The sequence below is a fragment of the Scomber japonicus genome, chromosome 9 (genome assembly GCF_027409825.1).
Source record: "Scomber japonicus isolate fScoJap1 chromosome 9, fScoJap1.pri, whole genome shotgun sequence".
NCBI lineage: Eukaryota > Metazoa > Chordata > Actinopteri > Scombriformes > Scombridae > Scomber > Scomber japonicus.
Window position 1 is genome coordinate 33797017 of NC_070586.1, and position 16597 is coordinate 33813613.

The window sequence follows — 16597 nt, forward strand, 5'->3', positions numbered from 1 at the left end:
TCACTAAGAGGGGGATAGAGGGGCTTTGGTTGCAATGTCAGAACGCACAGCATTGGCCAATCAAAGTACATCACAGGTAGAATTCTTTGTTGTATGAATAGCGTAACTCTACTGTCGATCAATTTGCCTTTGTTTCATTTATATTGATCTCTGTTTTAATTATTACTTACATCTCTGACTCAGAAAGGTGCTATATATAAATGCATTTTTTACTTAACCCTTCTGTTGTCTTCCCATTGACCAACTTTTGTCCTCTCAGGTCAAAGTTGACCCTGTTTGGTTTTTGACTGTGTTCGACCTTTTTAGCCAAGTTCATTCCAACTTGTTACCACAGGTTTTACACATATTTTCTTTGGAAATATGGTCAATAAGCCCCATTTAAAGAAACTATACTTCAATTCTGAGGGTTAAACTCTCGGATGATGCTCAGTTTGTTCAATGGTACAAGCAATACAGTAGAGGTACCTGCCAAGCTATAGCAGCGAGACTCAAGGGATGGCAATGTTGGTCTGTTGGTTCACCCAGCACTCTGTTCCAGATTAAAATAGCTCAATGACTATGAGGTAGATTGCTATGAGATTTCATACAGATGCTCATTGTCCTCAGAGGATGAGTTCTACCAAAGTTGGTAATTTACTGACTTTCCGTCTAGCATCACCAGCAGGTCAAAGTTTGTCTTTGTCCAATACTTCAGTTCATGACCTGTAAGTATTAGCATGCTGATGTGCCCATATTACAGCCTTGAAGAGCAGCTTGTGTGCATATAGACTCTTAGCTGTTGCAATTTTGGTTTAATGATGTGTGACTTCTGGTAGAACTATTAGTGAGCATGCCTGAAATGCTCACTGATGTGATGCCAGTCTCAAAAATGATACTCCAGCTTTATTCATTCCTTTAGACATCTGCCCCCCTAACTCTTGAAAACGTCCCTGCTTTTCATTAAGAAACATGTTATGTAAGCACTCAACTATTACATTAGCTTATCTGAATTAAAAGCTGCTTCTGTCTCGAGGTGACATCTGCTCCAGACTTCCCAATTACTGCCTCAACATCTGACCTGGGGTGAAGGGGAAAGAGGTTGATATAGTAATTTTCTTTAGCTATCAGGGCATGTAGGTATCACCTCATTGCACAATCACCTCACCCCTCTATCCATCTTCCCACAGTTTTTCTGTTATGTCAACAGCTTTTGACTGGTCCGGAGAGAGCTCTCGATCCCTTGGCCAACAGCGCTGAGCCTGATCACACATTTAATGCAAAGTGTAGGCAAGGAGCAGATTACCTGACCCTTAAGCCAGCTTGCAGTTCATCCCGCAGGGTCCGGCGGCAAACCTTAAAGCAGCGCCTGAGGCTTCTTTTTTCTCAATGTCATCACAATGAAGGACTTGGCTTCTCGAGCCCCAGGACGATGTGCATTATTTAAAGTGAGCAATGACTCACTCCTCCGGGGAACCATGGAGCCGTGCAAAGTGGCAGATTGGGCCCGGAGAGGAGACGGCGGGCTTAATAAATGCACACATTAGCACGCTCCATTAGCATCACCTTTATTTGCTTGTAGTCTCCCACCTGTTTGTCCCACTGTGCTTTTGTCCATTTTTAAGTTGATGCCGGGTTCCTTATGTGCCGCACGAATGCATTAATCAAACAGGCATCTAGAGGTGAAGCTTCGTGTATCGCCACATGTTTAGTTCTCTTGCTTTTGATCGTTGGCAGCATCTCTCCTCTGCTTCCTTCTCCTTTTAAACAGCAATGTATTTACTGCTTTAAAACTCAAGGACTGAATAAACTAATAAACTAATCATATTCAACAGCACAAGGTACTGCTGCACCTTCATTTGTTATAATACCTTCGTAATAAACTACTCAACTAACTTTCATACCACTTGATGTCTAGTCCCACGGCTTGGCGTACCACAAACCCACTTGACTGGTAAAAATGAGTGATATGCAACAAGGCTAATCACTTGAAACAACTCACTACACTATTTGGTCACTTATCATTGAGAGCCCTCCTTAGATAACTATTTAAAAAAGTCTGAAATTCATGAACAAGTAAAAGGTATGCTGGAAGCACTTGTGCGAGATGGTATGTCTACAAAGTCAAGGCGGTATTGTGTGTTTGTCTTGTGTTGCTTTTTAGATTTGAAAGCTCAATGGGCAAAAATACCTTTATTTATACATGGAATAAACTTCACTTCCAGTAGTGCTCAAACTCATTGAAGCGTAAAGAGATTTTAAGTAGGTGATGAAGAAATGGCCAACAAATATTCTGTTAGAACAGAGACCTTGGAAGAATTGACTCAGAGTTGTCAGCTCATGTTATTTATCTTATGTGATTAGATGGATATTTAATGATGTACGTCGGTTTTGCCGGGCCTGGCATCATCCCTTCCTTCTTAGAGTATCACAATGGAAATAAACCTGTGGTCTTGTGTTATCAGGTGAAGTTGTATTATGTGTTTTTAATGATATGTCAAATAAATCTGTCCATCGTTTCTTAAACCATATCCAGTATGATCATAAAATCAAATGTCAGGCAGTTACTGTTAAAGCCAACTTCTGGCTGATGTTGGACAACCAGATTATATATTTATTACTACTACTATTAATATTAATCATAGCAAAACATAAGTGTCTGAGAAAGCGCACCAACCAGTCAATTGTTCTCTCCAGTGTCTGTTCTTGTTTTGATAAAGTCAATAAAGTACAGTGTGTGTGTGTGTGTGTGTGTGTTAGGTGAGTCATAGGTCTATTTCAGCTGAAAATGAAAAAGATGATGACCACACTGAAAATCAATGTCCAGTTTAATCCCTCTCCCTTTAAAACAAACTTTAACATTTCAACTTTTAGAGCTGATATTACCTTCAAAATAAAGGGTGGAACGAAGGTTTTATTTTGAAAGGTGCAACCTCGACTCGTGATCATGAGCAAAACACTGCGTTGTTGCTTCTCTTTTTTTTTGGGGGGGGGGGGGGGGTGGTAGTGATTTCAGTCTGTGTTGGCTCAAGGACTCTCCAGATTTCACTTAAATTTAATGTGAGCACTCATGGCCATGCACTGCTAGGACAAAGTTTGGCCTCGTATATATCTAATGGACAGAATAATATGAAATCTATTTAATTGTATTAATTTGTGCCTCCCAAAGAATAACTACTCTTTCATTGTAGTCATTCCATGAGCTCCTTTCTTTTACCCATTTACCTCAGTGATCAAATCTTAGTAGGGATTCTCATCCAGTCCATTTTCCAAATTTCCATATCAGCTAATTAGCCATATAGTGATGTGTGCTTTCACTGTTCAAGCTCCCATTGCTGCCGAATTGAAATGTGTCAAAGTGTAAACATGTATGTATGTACAGAATTTCTGCATTAACAGAGACATGTATAATCAAACATATATATACCAAAATACTGGTACATGTGTCTATTGTACTATGAATTCCCAAATAAAAGCTGCTATTCAAATAATGGCCAAGTCTCAAATAGTAGTGAGTCATATATAATGATATAATGAGAGGTTGTCCAAGAACAATGCTACATCACTTACAACATGAATGCCATTGTCCTCATTGTACTGTAGATGGGTGAATCAAGATCAATCTGAGATCCTTCTTGATCTTGATGGAGAATTTTGACAGCTCTTATCTTTGATGTGTAATTTTACTTTGTAGGGGACACGCAATTGGAACGCTCTGGACTGTAACCACGAGCAATGTGTCCACCCACAGATGTGTGCTGTGAGGTCTACAGACCATGAGGAGTTGACGGCTTAAAGCAGGAGCTGCCACGGCTCTCCATCCAGAAAAACAGATCAGCTGGGTCAGCCACTGTGTCCAGCGTGGACTGTGACTAGAGGACGACTCATCCAAGCAGGGAGTCATATCACACCTACGCACCGGTGCACCTCTACTGACAACCATGTATTAGATTATCATTTTAACCCTCTAACTCTACAGAACTAATTCTGCACAGCACTTTACAAAATAGATGACTCCTTTTCTTCTGATTTATGGAATTAAAATGGAACACGAGGCAGCTAGACACCAATAAATAACCTACATTATTACGTCCCAAATGTTCAACTCGACCTCTTTTATAAAGCACACATAGAGAAACTAGATTCATTATTAAAAGCTATTTTCCTACCAGGGCAAAGCCGTTCCTGCTTCAATAGGTTGATGGATTTGTCTCACAATGCAACGCGTTCTTAAAAACCTTGAAGGCAACGGGAATATATCTGACCTAAGCAAAACTGTGCCTTCTTTTTGAAAAGTTCGAGAGCACATCTGAAAAAGAAGCGCTTTAATGGGGCTCTTTGAGGGTGCGGAGATGTCGGTTGGACAGGGGATTTTGGAGGGGCGGGGGGGGTGGACCCGGACGCAGCATATGGAAAGGATGCAGTTCTCTGCGTGTGCTCCGAACTGCCAGGATGTAGACAGTGATTGACAGCTGGCCAGATGACAAGCACAACAGACCACAGGGAGAGATGAGCGTCTACAGTAAACATCTTTCCACTCATACAGAGCGGTAGAGAAAGAAAAAAAAAAGTCCTTGAAAAGCACCGCTGTGGCCAGAACCAAATACTGTCAGGTTGGAGCCTGAAAGATTTTGAAGTGTTTCAAAGATGGATAAACCAGTGGGAGACACCAAATGCTTTCTGCTGGCAGGTAGGAATCTATAACGGGAGATGAAGGTGGCTCTAGACCTTCTTGTAAAGATTTACAAAGGCATCATGGATTACACTTGCAATACATTGCAACAGAGGATTTGCCACGAAAGGAAGTGATTCATGGATGTAGTACACTGTATATATTCAAAGCCTGCATATTAAGAACAAAGCAGAGCTGTTTTGCATTCTTTGAGGTCAGTTAAAACACATCATAATCAATTTAAGAGGGAAAACCGAGCGACCGCTTTTAAAATGGAGCTCAGAAACAGACGTGACAGGCGTAACTCAGTGTATCCACAGCACCACGCATCTCATTATTTCTGTGTGTCAAGGCGATCCACAATCCCTGTCATTTTCACTGCTAATGTGCATACGTTCTGGAGGTCTTCCTTTTCTTCTTTTTGGTGACTTTGTTGAAGCGAAGCGGTGTGAATAAACAGTGACACTTCAGAGGAGGAACTGGAAGCCCTCATGGATCACCGCGGGGAAGACCGTGCAAAACGCCCCCCGGAGAGAGGTTGAGTCCATCCAAGGGTCATTACCTAGCTGTGATCAGAATACATAATGCGCGTGCTGCCGAGATGAAAGGCCTCGGGAGACGTCCCTGCCTTCTATTCCGCCTCGCGTGTGTCCATCACTCTCTACCCGCGGTGCCACATTGTTGACACCGAGTGGAGTACATAACTACATATTGACTCTCTGCAGAGTCGCGGGGATGAGAGAGAGATTGGAGGATTGGAGGTTTGACTTTGCTTCCTACGAGTCAGTTGGCTAAATTAAGGACTCTATTGCCAAAGCCCCCCCTGGGTCCCTGCTGCACCAACTTGAGTTTCCGCCCCACAGCAAGCTAGGACATCAAAGCACAGACTACCACCTGTGAGAGGCTTCTGGAAATGAACACCCATATTGTGACACAGAGGACCTCCTATAGGGAGAGAGATAGGTTGCAGAGCTGGCTGGGCCCATCTGTCACACACAGCCTAGGCAGTAAACACACAGAGATGAGGGGATGGTCATAGGGAGGGTCATACATACAGTATATACCCTCAGTATGTCTTACCTGCACTGCTGCCCACCAATATATTTATGATTTATTTATTTATCCTTTGAGCATGATATGATGCTGCTGCTGCTGCACTGGAGCTGCCCACAGATTTACCTAGGCTTATATCCAAATATAATAGAAGCTGTGAGTCTTAGGGTGAGAGGATCATAGTAAGGTGTCAAGAAATCATTTATGACTTGAGGCTCTGACTTTGGGAAAGCATGACCAGTGTAAAATGTGCAAATATGCTCTGCTCCGTGGTCATTTTCTATTGGGTAAAAAGGTATAGGCTGATGTGTTTGACCAATCACAGATGATTTCTTTGTCCCCTTAGAAACTATAATAGATGATGTCTATCTTTGCTATTACAAACTGATTTATTTAATCAATTTTGCCATTGGTTTAAGAATTGAGTAACTGTCTATTTATATTTCTTATAGTTTCTTCTATTTTTTCATATGTATATAAGAAGTGAAGAAGTTATCAGTACCATATAATTCTTTTGTAACATGAGATAAATTACATTAACTCACTATATATGTTACAAAATGACACAAATTGAAAGTAAAGTTGAATAAAATTACATAATCCAACAGTGGTAATGTATAATAAAATATTAGTTACCTTATGAATATTTTAAAAACTGTTAAATATTTACTTAAAGGTCACTTTCAGTTTCATATTATGCCATTTCACTGAGTTATATCACACTTCTGCTGCCTTCATGAAATATATTTGGGATCATTTTTAACAATGGAGGCTTGTTTTTATTATATACACAGATTTGGAATTGGTTAATCAAGCCAATTAGTATTACATAGAAGCTATGCAACACAAAGACAGTGTAACACAGTTCCTGTCAGCAGCTGGAGGTGAAGGTTTGTCTAAAGGCTGATGGATCTCAGTGGTCAAGTTCACACATGAAATTCTGTTAAACTGTGATGAAGGCTGGTGGTATGAGATAATATGTACCACCACCAGTCTGCCACAGCACACTATCATTTAACTAGAGGCCAGTGTAGTGAGAGAAAGCTTTTGAGACTGCGACTTAAAAACACACATTTCACTGAAAGCTCAAAATTGTTGTGATGTCAAATACATGGAAAGAGGCTGCATTTATTTAGCGCTTTTATCCAAAGCACTTTACAATGTTTCTGCTGCTCACTCACCCATTCACACATGCATTCATGGTGGCAAGCTACCATGCAGGGTGCTGGCACAACCGTCGGGGGTAATTTGGGGTTCAGTATCCAGCATAGGGATGCTTTGGTATGTGGACGGGAGGAGTTGGAGTCTCTGGGAATGCCTCGTCTACTATGTAGCATTGGTAGCCCAAAACAGTCTCACCTGCCTCCTGTTTCAGCTCCACAAGCCTTAAATTGTTATGACAGCTTTGCCTTTTCATCTATTTTATGCTGTAGAGTCTGAATCTGCCTGATAGTTTGGGATAGGTCAGTTGTGGATCTCCAAATTCAGGGTCCTGCATTCTCTAATTTGCGGAGAAATGGTTCTAGTCCATTTAGAAATGTCTTCATACCTGTCCTTGTTGTCCACCTGCTGTTGCTTAGAGGTGTAGGCCAGTTTAGGCATGCTGGTCGCCACATTACCAGCTAAACCAAACGTGTTTGAGTCTTATTGTTTCTGGTCATTCGGTTGAGCTTGGTCATTCCTGACTTTTAACAACGTGTCACCGAAGTCCGGGAATTAAATCTGTGTCCACAAGGTACATTTAGAGCAAATCGTGAAATGCAGGGAGCCAATTTGGCATTTGTGTGTTGGTCATTGTAAAGTAGTGCACATGAAGCAGAGGCGGCAGTAGTAGTAACATTAGTAGATGACAGTGAGGAATAAGGTTTGTGGAAAAGTCGGATTAAGGATGCAAACTTCACATTTAGTGTGCTAAATGTGTTACTTTTTATCCTTCAAAGAGGCACATGAATGTAACCAGGTTGATTCTCCTGGTGCTGCTTATGTCCAGGATGACCTATTACGCTAGCCTACTTTTGCTTTACTGTCACCAAAATAACCACCGAAGTACGACTAGGCCTTTTACAGTGGAAGAGGGTAATGTTCCATAGCAGCTCACGTTTATTGGAGTTCATCATAAATTGATTGGATGGCGATATACAGCCTGTACAGGCCTGAAACAGTAAGTATGAGAGCAGGTCGGCTTTTACTATTAAGTGCAAAAGTGGCACTCAGGCAGTAGCCTCAACTGACGCTGAATACAATGTCTAAAACCTCTGATAACACCTGTAGACTATGAACACCTTTATGTAACAAGTGCAGTGTAGGCTCACCACGCAATACAATACCAATCACTGTTATGAGAAAAGCTTTTGTCTTCACTGCCAACAGAAATTTCAGAGCATAATAGAACACTTACTTCTGTTCCTGCTGCTTCTCGACGCATAGATTGAACTCGACTGTTATGTTCTTGTCCTTGTCGAAAATGTGGAGACTGACTCTGCAACCATCAAACTTCAGCAACAGGAAGATAGCCTCTGGGATTTTTTTTTTACATTAGCGGAACGGCGTGCGATGTAGATTAATTGTTAATAACAAACAATAAACACATAATATCTTGTGGTAACATTGATGGTTACTTGACATAGTAGCTGCAATAATATTACTGAAATCCTATATGTAACACGTAATATTAATGCACTACTGCTAAAAACAATATATTACTGCAATGGCATTGCTTTTGTAATGTGTTACCCCAACTCTGATTATTATTATTATTATCATATAAAGACAAATGGGGATGCGTGGCTAACCAACAAAAGTTGACTACACTGTATTGCTGATAAGTAAACACGTCAAAGAGGAAAGAAGGTATCTAAGTACTTCTAAGGGAAATTGGAATGGAAAGAGAGGATTTTTGTTATTCTTTGGCAAAGGTGAACAGCGGGAGATGGTAGAAGTGTTGCCAACACATGTTCCTGTCAACCTTAAGCATAAAGCAGTAGTGTTTTTTTGAAGTGGGTGTGAGGAAGAGGGGCGAGAGTCACCTCCACACATTGGCATTATTTTTTTAAAAGCTAACCTTCAGGGTCCTTGCATCATTTCTTTGTTTCTCTACAGCGCTACACTATGTCAGCATGTTAATGTCTGCTTTCATTGACAAGTGTGCATCAGTCTGATTTGGTTACTCTGATGAGTGTTTCAGATTTAAGATGGTTTAAACACTACAGTTGACTATTTTGACAATTTGCCTATGAATTATGGCAATTTCAGCCTAAAATAGAAAGACAAAAGTGTGAAAAGGTAAGGTAAATTAGCTATTGATAGTTTACCATGTGAGTCAGACAGAAACACACTGAAACCCGTGTATGTCCACTTTCCTCACAAAAATTCAAGTACGTCCATTTCGAATGTTAAATAGTTGGATAATGACTATGTAAAGATAGATTTCCATTTGTGGTAATAAAGGCATCCTATTACAGTATTTTAGGTCTATTGTATAAGTTAGTTTCTGAGAAAAAGAGTATTTCTTAATCAGAAATGGATTTTTGAAGATTCATGGTTTTCACTGGACAGCCAAAAAGTAATTTAATTTAATACACATTTCTTTGACATCAGTTTGCTGGATTCTATTTCTAAAGCAATAAAGCCACCAGTGATGGAGCATATTCAACTTTAAGTAAGTGAAGTGAGAGTGAAGTAAATGCTGCTGCTGCTGCTGCTACTGCTGTAATCAAAGTAACAGCGGATGGTAAATAATGAGACAGGGAACAGGACAGTGAGGACAAAGGATGGAGAGTCAGAGGAGATGGATGATAAGATAGAGGGAGTCTGACAGACAGATAGATGCCTGAAATGATATTTGGATAAACTCTGGCCTCACCTTGCCTCTCCCTGATTGATCACCATGTACATCTCCCAGGACATATTTTCAGCCACGGCTCCATGCGGCACCAGCAGACTGACCCCTGAAAAACACACAAATGTGTCAACAGCAACGACTCGGGCAGCCTGACAGCGGAGGGCAAAATAAGGGCTTACAGCATGTAGTACATGGAGGGGTTATAGGAATGTTTATGAGAGCTGCATTTTCTTCATATCAAAGAATAAACTAAGCAGAACATATAGGGACCCCAGGAAGTATAAGTTATAGCATTTATCACAGGCAAATACTGGAAGTGAATACATTATAAGAGTGAAGGAGGATGTGACTGAACTATTTAGACAGCTCAGAGATGACAAATGTCAAAGCTTTGTGTTTAAACATGAGCTTCTGAACTTTACTGGCTGTTAAGAGTGACAGCATAATGTGACTAAATGTTTTCATTGTTTGAACATTGAGCTTTGTTTGTCAGTCAAAATGGTTACAAATGACCATTATCATTTTGGCTAATGTTTAACCCTTACATACTGTTCATATTCTACACCTTTGTAGTATGTTCTGGGTCAATTTTGACCCAGTCAAAGAATCCCTTCATAAAAGGTTTCTATAGCAAAATTTGAAGCACAGATGTGTTTAGAAAGCACCAATAGTCGATGTGACTGATCAATAACTGTGTGATTAAACCTTGATTCATGTTTCAGAGAGCAGAGAGAGTGTATTTTTTAGGTTCATTTATGGAGAAAAAACATCTACTATCACACAATATCATGTCCTATTTTACCTAAGACATGAAAATATAACATAGCAATAATGATGGAAATGTATTTTATAACTTTATGGAAGTGTGGGGTTTATTGTAGAACCATTAAGGCATGTCCAAAATATTCCACAAAGGGCCATGTGGCTGCAGGTTTTAGTTCCAACCAATCAAGATGACAACATTTGACCAATCAGACTGAGATCAGCTGATTAAATTAATCAAGTCTGGTGTGCTCCTGCTTGGTTGGAATGAAAACCTGCAGCCACATGAACCCTTTATGGAATAGTTTGGACGCCCGTGCATTAGAGCCATCAGTCTTCACTGCTACATCATAAAAAGAAATCCTTATTAAAACTATTAACTATTCATTTCACTAAAACACATGGACATAGATACAGAGATAATCTGACCTGAACAGTATGTAAAGGGTTAACCCTACAAACAAGTTCTCCTACTATTTGATCTAGATCAAATCATGAGAAGCACTGAAACTGTTTTAACAAATGAAACACATGCATGTTAAGATGATGTATGTCTAAGTTAGTTAGGAAGTAATCATTTAGTTTATTTAGGAGGCAATGGTGCAGGCAGGAGTCTGCCAAAATCCATTTTTCTTCTTCCTGTCTTTATTCATTTGGTGTATGTTCCTTAAAGTGGAACAGAATTAATTTTACACATCAAAGTCTGTCGTGATAAGCTTAGAATGTGGACTAACACTGTTCGTTTGATGATGAGTTTTTTATTATTTACTTCATTTTATTTATTATTCATTTTCCCCACTTCTTTTTGTTGTCTTTCCTTTCATTTTATTTCTCTCCTTTCTGCTCTGTTACATTTTGCTGTCATGCTCTGTTGTATTGTTGTTCAGACACACCCAAATCTCCTCTCACCTAACTGTTAGTGGCTCAATTGCATCGTGGGTAATGTAGGCACCAGGAAGAAGAACACACAGAATAAAAAAGACAATATCTTTGATCCTGCTGCATCAGATTTTGATCCCTTTTTTATTACTTTACAGACATTGTGAGTATATCAATGTCATATGTGCATTGTTAAATATGTCATTTATTCTGGTAAAGTTCAAAATGATGCATAATAATAAATAGTAGATAATAAAATCCTACATCTTGCACTTCAAATACTTCAATTTTGATAAAATGAGTTCTTATAATAAGTTTTGTGTATGCTATGATTTGTATTTAGCAGATACTGTGAGCACATTTAAACTAAATTTGACATTTCCAAGCGTGTGTGTGGTCTGCTGAATTTTGACCAGCTCGCTGCAGTGATGTTTGCTCCCTGATCAGTCTGACCTTATAAATTCAGACATGACTTCAAGCCAATACATTCCCTCTTTAGTGATGTATCTCCATTTGTTGCCCTTTGCAATCATGAGTTAAGAAACATTTCACAGAATATGTCTAAAACGGAGCGGCCTAAAGAGGCAAAATACAACAAACACATTTTGTCAAGGGAGTGTGGAAATGGCTTTTCTGAAAACTGAAAGACTGTGGTGTTCTTTACTGAAAATGTGATACTTTTAGGAGAAATATAATAATATAAATATAATAACAAATGTCAACCTATTGAAGCTTCATCTGTTAAGCTTGAATAGGAATATAGGTACAGAAAATAGATGGATGCTTTAGATTTAGTTGTCTGTTGGAAGAATTTAAACAATCTATTTATTCTGATCTCCCAACCAGCTGATTATGCAACATCTTTCAAGAAGCGAGCGGAGATTTATCAACGGAGTGCCACTGTTGCTCCACGCTATTCATCTGCTGCTGTGTAAATGGAAAACACATTCAGATCGAAGAGCAGAGAGCATATAAAAAGATCTGCTTTACAAATAAAAAGGTTCAAAGGAGCATAGATGGTAGATGACAGATAAAGATGGCTTTTGGCAGCTCAATGGAAACTGGATATCAGCCACCTCTGAAATGTGCACTTTAACTTGTGAAAAACATAGAAATATTCTGTGTCACATGTTAGTGGAGGCTACTGGAGGGAAAAAACAGCAAATTCAATGGAAATGGAAAAAACTGGATTTCATGTGTAGTGTTAAACGTCTCTGTTTAAAGGGTCAGTTCATCCTTTTTTTTCCTACCCTATTTACAGTGGCAGAGCAGCAAAAGCAATAAAACATAATAGAAACAAATGAATTATGTATAACCAGATGGGGAGTTCCGGTCCTCTGAAATGAGGCCAATGCGGAAGTAACTTAGAACTGCATTCTATCAAAAGGCCACCAGGGGGCGACCGTTTTGGTGTCAAAAGTACTTCCGTCTCTATACGAGTCAATGGAGTATTCACCAACTTCTCACTTGATTTCTAACCTCAGTAAACGTTTTCAAAATGTGTTTATGGTCTCAATCACTAGTTTAAAGCCTTCTTCAATGCAGTATGATGTTCATTTGGGACATTTTGGCCTCCCTGATTTTATATTTGACGATAAAGCAGGGTATGCATTAGGGCGTGGCTACGTCCTGATTGACAGGTTGATTGACCAATGTCCTCGAGATCCAGCCCTCGCAACCTATTGCAACCTCCCTGCTCCGCCGTTGGCTCCGCCCAGACTTCCGCCCATGACCCCGCCTCATGCCCATATAAGTAGAATCCGTGTTCTTTTTTTCCCGGCATGCACCTGAAATTTTCAAGATGGTGCTGCCCAGAGCCGAAACTATTGGCTTCCGAGCAGCAGTCCACAAACCAATGGGTGACGTCACGGATGTTAGGTCCATTTCTTTTATACAGTCTATGTGTATAACCTGCATTGTTTTCATCCACGTTTGCTAGCTAAGCATTCTTCTTCTTTGCAGGTACATTGCTACATTACTTTGCACGTGACTGCCACCAACTGTCAATCACTGGAACAACATTAAACTGTTGGCAAGAATGTGTATCATGTCGTCTGTGTCCAGTTTTGTAAAAAAATAAGCACAGAATACAGGCAAAACAGGGAGTCCCTCATCAAGACTGAACTCTATAGTGGTAAAAAAACTTCACAGAAAACAGAAAAAACACTGCTAGTACCAAAAACACTCTAATTTCTGGCTGTCATCACTAAATATGGCTGACACAGTTGTGTGATATGATATATCGGATAATATCAGAATCATACAATCACAAAATGAGCAATGAGTAGCCAATTTTCCTTCATCATGTCTTCCAGAAACGTCTTCATTTCCTTGCTATTTTGTCTAATTTCATGTTCTTTCTTAAATTGAAGGGCGCTGAGCTCTTTCACCTTTCCTTACTTACTCAGGGACCATTTCTTCAGTGCTAAGTAGTTCCAATTAAAAATGTTCAAAGTGAGGTCTGTGGATTATCCAGAGAGCCGGATTACTATTTGTAGAAAAAGAGGATTTTTTTTTTTTGCATGTCAATCCAATGCTTTGAACACCTCAAAAGATTATGTTCCACATCACTGCATTGGGATATAGGAGGCAGAAAACTGAAAAGCTGAGGAAATAGGACTTCACCAGGTGACAAAGAAAATCTCATTTTAGTTGTTTGTGTGAACTGGCCCTTTAAAACTTTCACGGCTGAGTTAAAAACTAGTTTGAACTGTATAAAATATAAAGCTTGTTGCTATATTGGTTCCGTATCACTAAGGTGACCACACAACTCTGGTAATCTACAGTGAAGTGCTGTGTATGGCTGGCTATTCAGTCTAATGAATAGCCGTCCCTGCACACAGTGTGTGTGAGTGCTGCACTTGACAGGAGTGACTCCTCCACTCATGCCCCCTCAGCCTGAAAGACGACCGCGGGAAGCTGATTTTTGCGTCGCCTCTCGACTCCGGCTGAGGGCCACCGCTACGTACATGAGGACCACACAAGAGGCCTATGAGTGCAACGGTTTGCACGGACTGTTGAACTCTTGACAACTGCAACAGTCCCTGCAAACTCCTCCATTTTGCGTTGGCGGCACACGATGGAGGCGTGACCCCCCGTTTCCTAGAGAGAGCGCCTGAGAGGATGCGGAGAAACAACTGCCTGCCTTGGCAGCGTTGTTACGGATCATACTGCTTTTCTTGGCAAGACACACCCTGCCGTCTATGTCAAACAGTAAATCCATCATATTCAGCGCCTCATATCACCATTTTCCAAGCTACACACACTACAGCCTCCATGCTCCACTCAAACTGTTAACTCATAGTCCTTCAAAATGAACGTTTCCCATCATTCAACCCCTAACACCCACTGAACATACAGTGAGGAAGTAGCAGCATGAACACCTGGCCAATCCTATAGCGCTTGAAAGCTACACCGGGGTGTGTTTTGCCAAGAAAAGCAGTGGGATCCACAATAACGCTGCCTTGGCAAGAGCACTGATGGATCTTAGCAACAGCTTATGTGACGTGTAAGCAGTGGAGATGTATCAAAGTTCAAGAGGTATGGTATCATAACAACATGTCTTCTAAATGAGGCACAAACTGCACTATTATCACTTATACATTTAAAATGAAGCATAGGCAAATTCTTTGGTGAATGTCCACTTCACTATGTGCTCCTTCCTAGAGGCTAAAAGTATTTTTAAAATTATGCATGTATTTAAATAAATATGCATTCAGAGTGACTCAATTTATCTTGCATTATATATCTATCTGAAGAAGACAATCCACCTGGTATTAGGCCTGCTACTTTTATTGGACGATATATTGTCTCAGAAATAATCGTGATAAATTATATTATTGTCATCTGAAGATCATTTCTAAATAGTCAAAAATAGTGAGGGCAGACACCTTTTGTTGTCGTCTTTTAGAATGGGATCCATGTTCAGAGCATGTAGAAGTTGGATGCCCTCTTTAGCTTTAGGCCTGTCACAATAACTGTTTTTGTTGGACGATATTTTGTCTCAGAAAGAATCGCGATAAACGATATTATTGTCATTTCAAGATCATTTTATACCACTGATATAATGATAATATAATAGTATAATAATGAAAAGGGGGGCAGGGGTTGGGATTGTAGAGTGGGTGCTGTCATTATGGTTGGGGACAGTTATTTACCTTTAATTCTTCTGCAGTCTCCACTCAGGACGTTCACAAAATCTCAAGCTGCTAATGTGAAATGTGGCATATGATAAGTCCATATAATAGACATGATGATGTTGATAATTATGTTATTGGCCTAGGACACCAACCCAGCTTCAGTCATAGGGAAAGAAACACCTCTTCTATCTCAGAAAACTGCTGATCAACTTTTACCGCTGTGCTATGAGAGTGTGCTGACATACTGAGTAGCTGCCTTGTTTTTCAACTGTACGAAGGCAGAACATGCATCCATACATACAGAGTCATTAAAACAGTTGGAAAGATCATCAGGGCTGAGTTGCCAAACATCACAATCATCTCCACCTCCCACTGCCTGCCGTTTTCACTCCGGATCCTCAAGGACTGTTCTCACCCTGCCCACCACCTGTTCCACCTGCTGCCATCAGGGAGAAGGTTCAAGTATGTTAGAGCAACGACTTCCAGGATGCAATAAGACTCCTCCTCTTGCACTTTTTTAACATTTCTATTTCACTTTATTGAATTTAGTCTTGTACAGTGCCATTTATTTATTTGGTATTACACATTTAATGTTTATTTCCTAGATATGCTGTGCTGTCTTGTTCTTGTAACAATGACAAATAAAGCATTTTGAACTTGGAAATATTGTACGATAAGTCGATAACGTAATAATTGTGACAGGCATATCTCCAACTTTACTGTTTTGGTTGAGTCCCATGGCTCTCATTAGTGTTATTCGCAGAAGCAGGCAGCAAAAAGGCTCTACTAACTCCTGGCTGCTACAGAGGAGTTAAAGGACACCAAAACGTAAATATGACAGGCCTACTTGGTATCATTGTTTGGTCACGTGACCTGCAGACTCAGCAGTGCTATAATAGTTTGTATGTGCTGCAAAATATTTGGGAGATCTTAGACAAGGACGAGTAAATGATATACTGTCAAAACATGATATAAAGCCAAGTCCTCTTACTCCTTCAGTGTTAGCATCTACACTATAGGGGGGCTTTTGGAAACCAACATGCAACACTTTAGGAAGTCTTCCTATTCCAATCAGCCTTTTAAACTATAAACACACTGTGCAAATCCTACTCCATAGTATAGCTATGTTTTATAGTCTAATAATGTCCAGTTAACATATTTATTCTACATTCTAGATATATCGAGCTTTGGACCGTTTTCTCATTCATGCTCTCTGATCTGATTTGGATCTTTTTATTTTTATCTCCTTCCAGTGCAGAAAAAAAACTTTTAGTG

General features: G+C 39.9%; 1 protein-coding gene across 1 annotated transcript in view; it reads right to left on the reverse strand.

The window, feature by feature from the left end:
• Positions 1-16597, reverse strand: part of unc5db (unc-5 netrin receptor Db) — a 151522-nt gene that overhangs the window by 37299 nt on the left and 97626 nt on the right. Inside the window, exon 11 of the mRNA XM_053325599.1 lies at positions 9564-9648. Coding sequence (XP_053181574.1) covers positions 9564-9648 — 85 coding nt within the window. The remainder of the gene's footprint in view (positions 1-9563; positions 9649-16597) is intronic.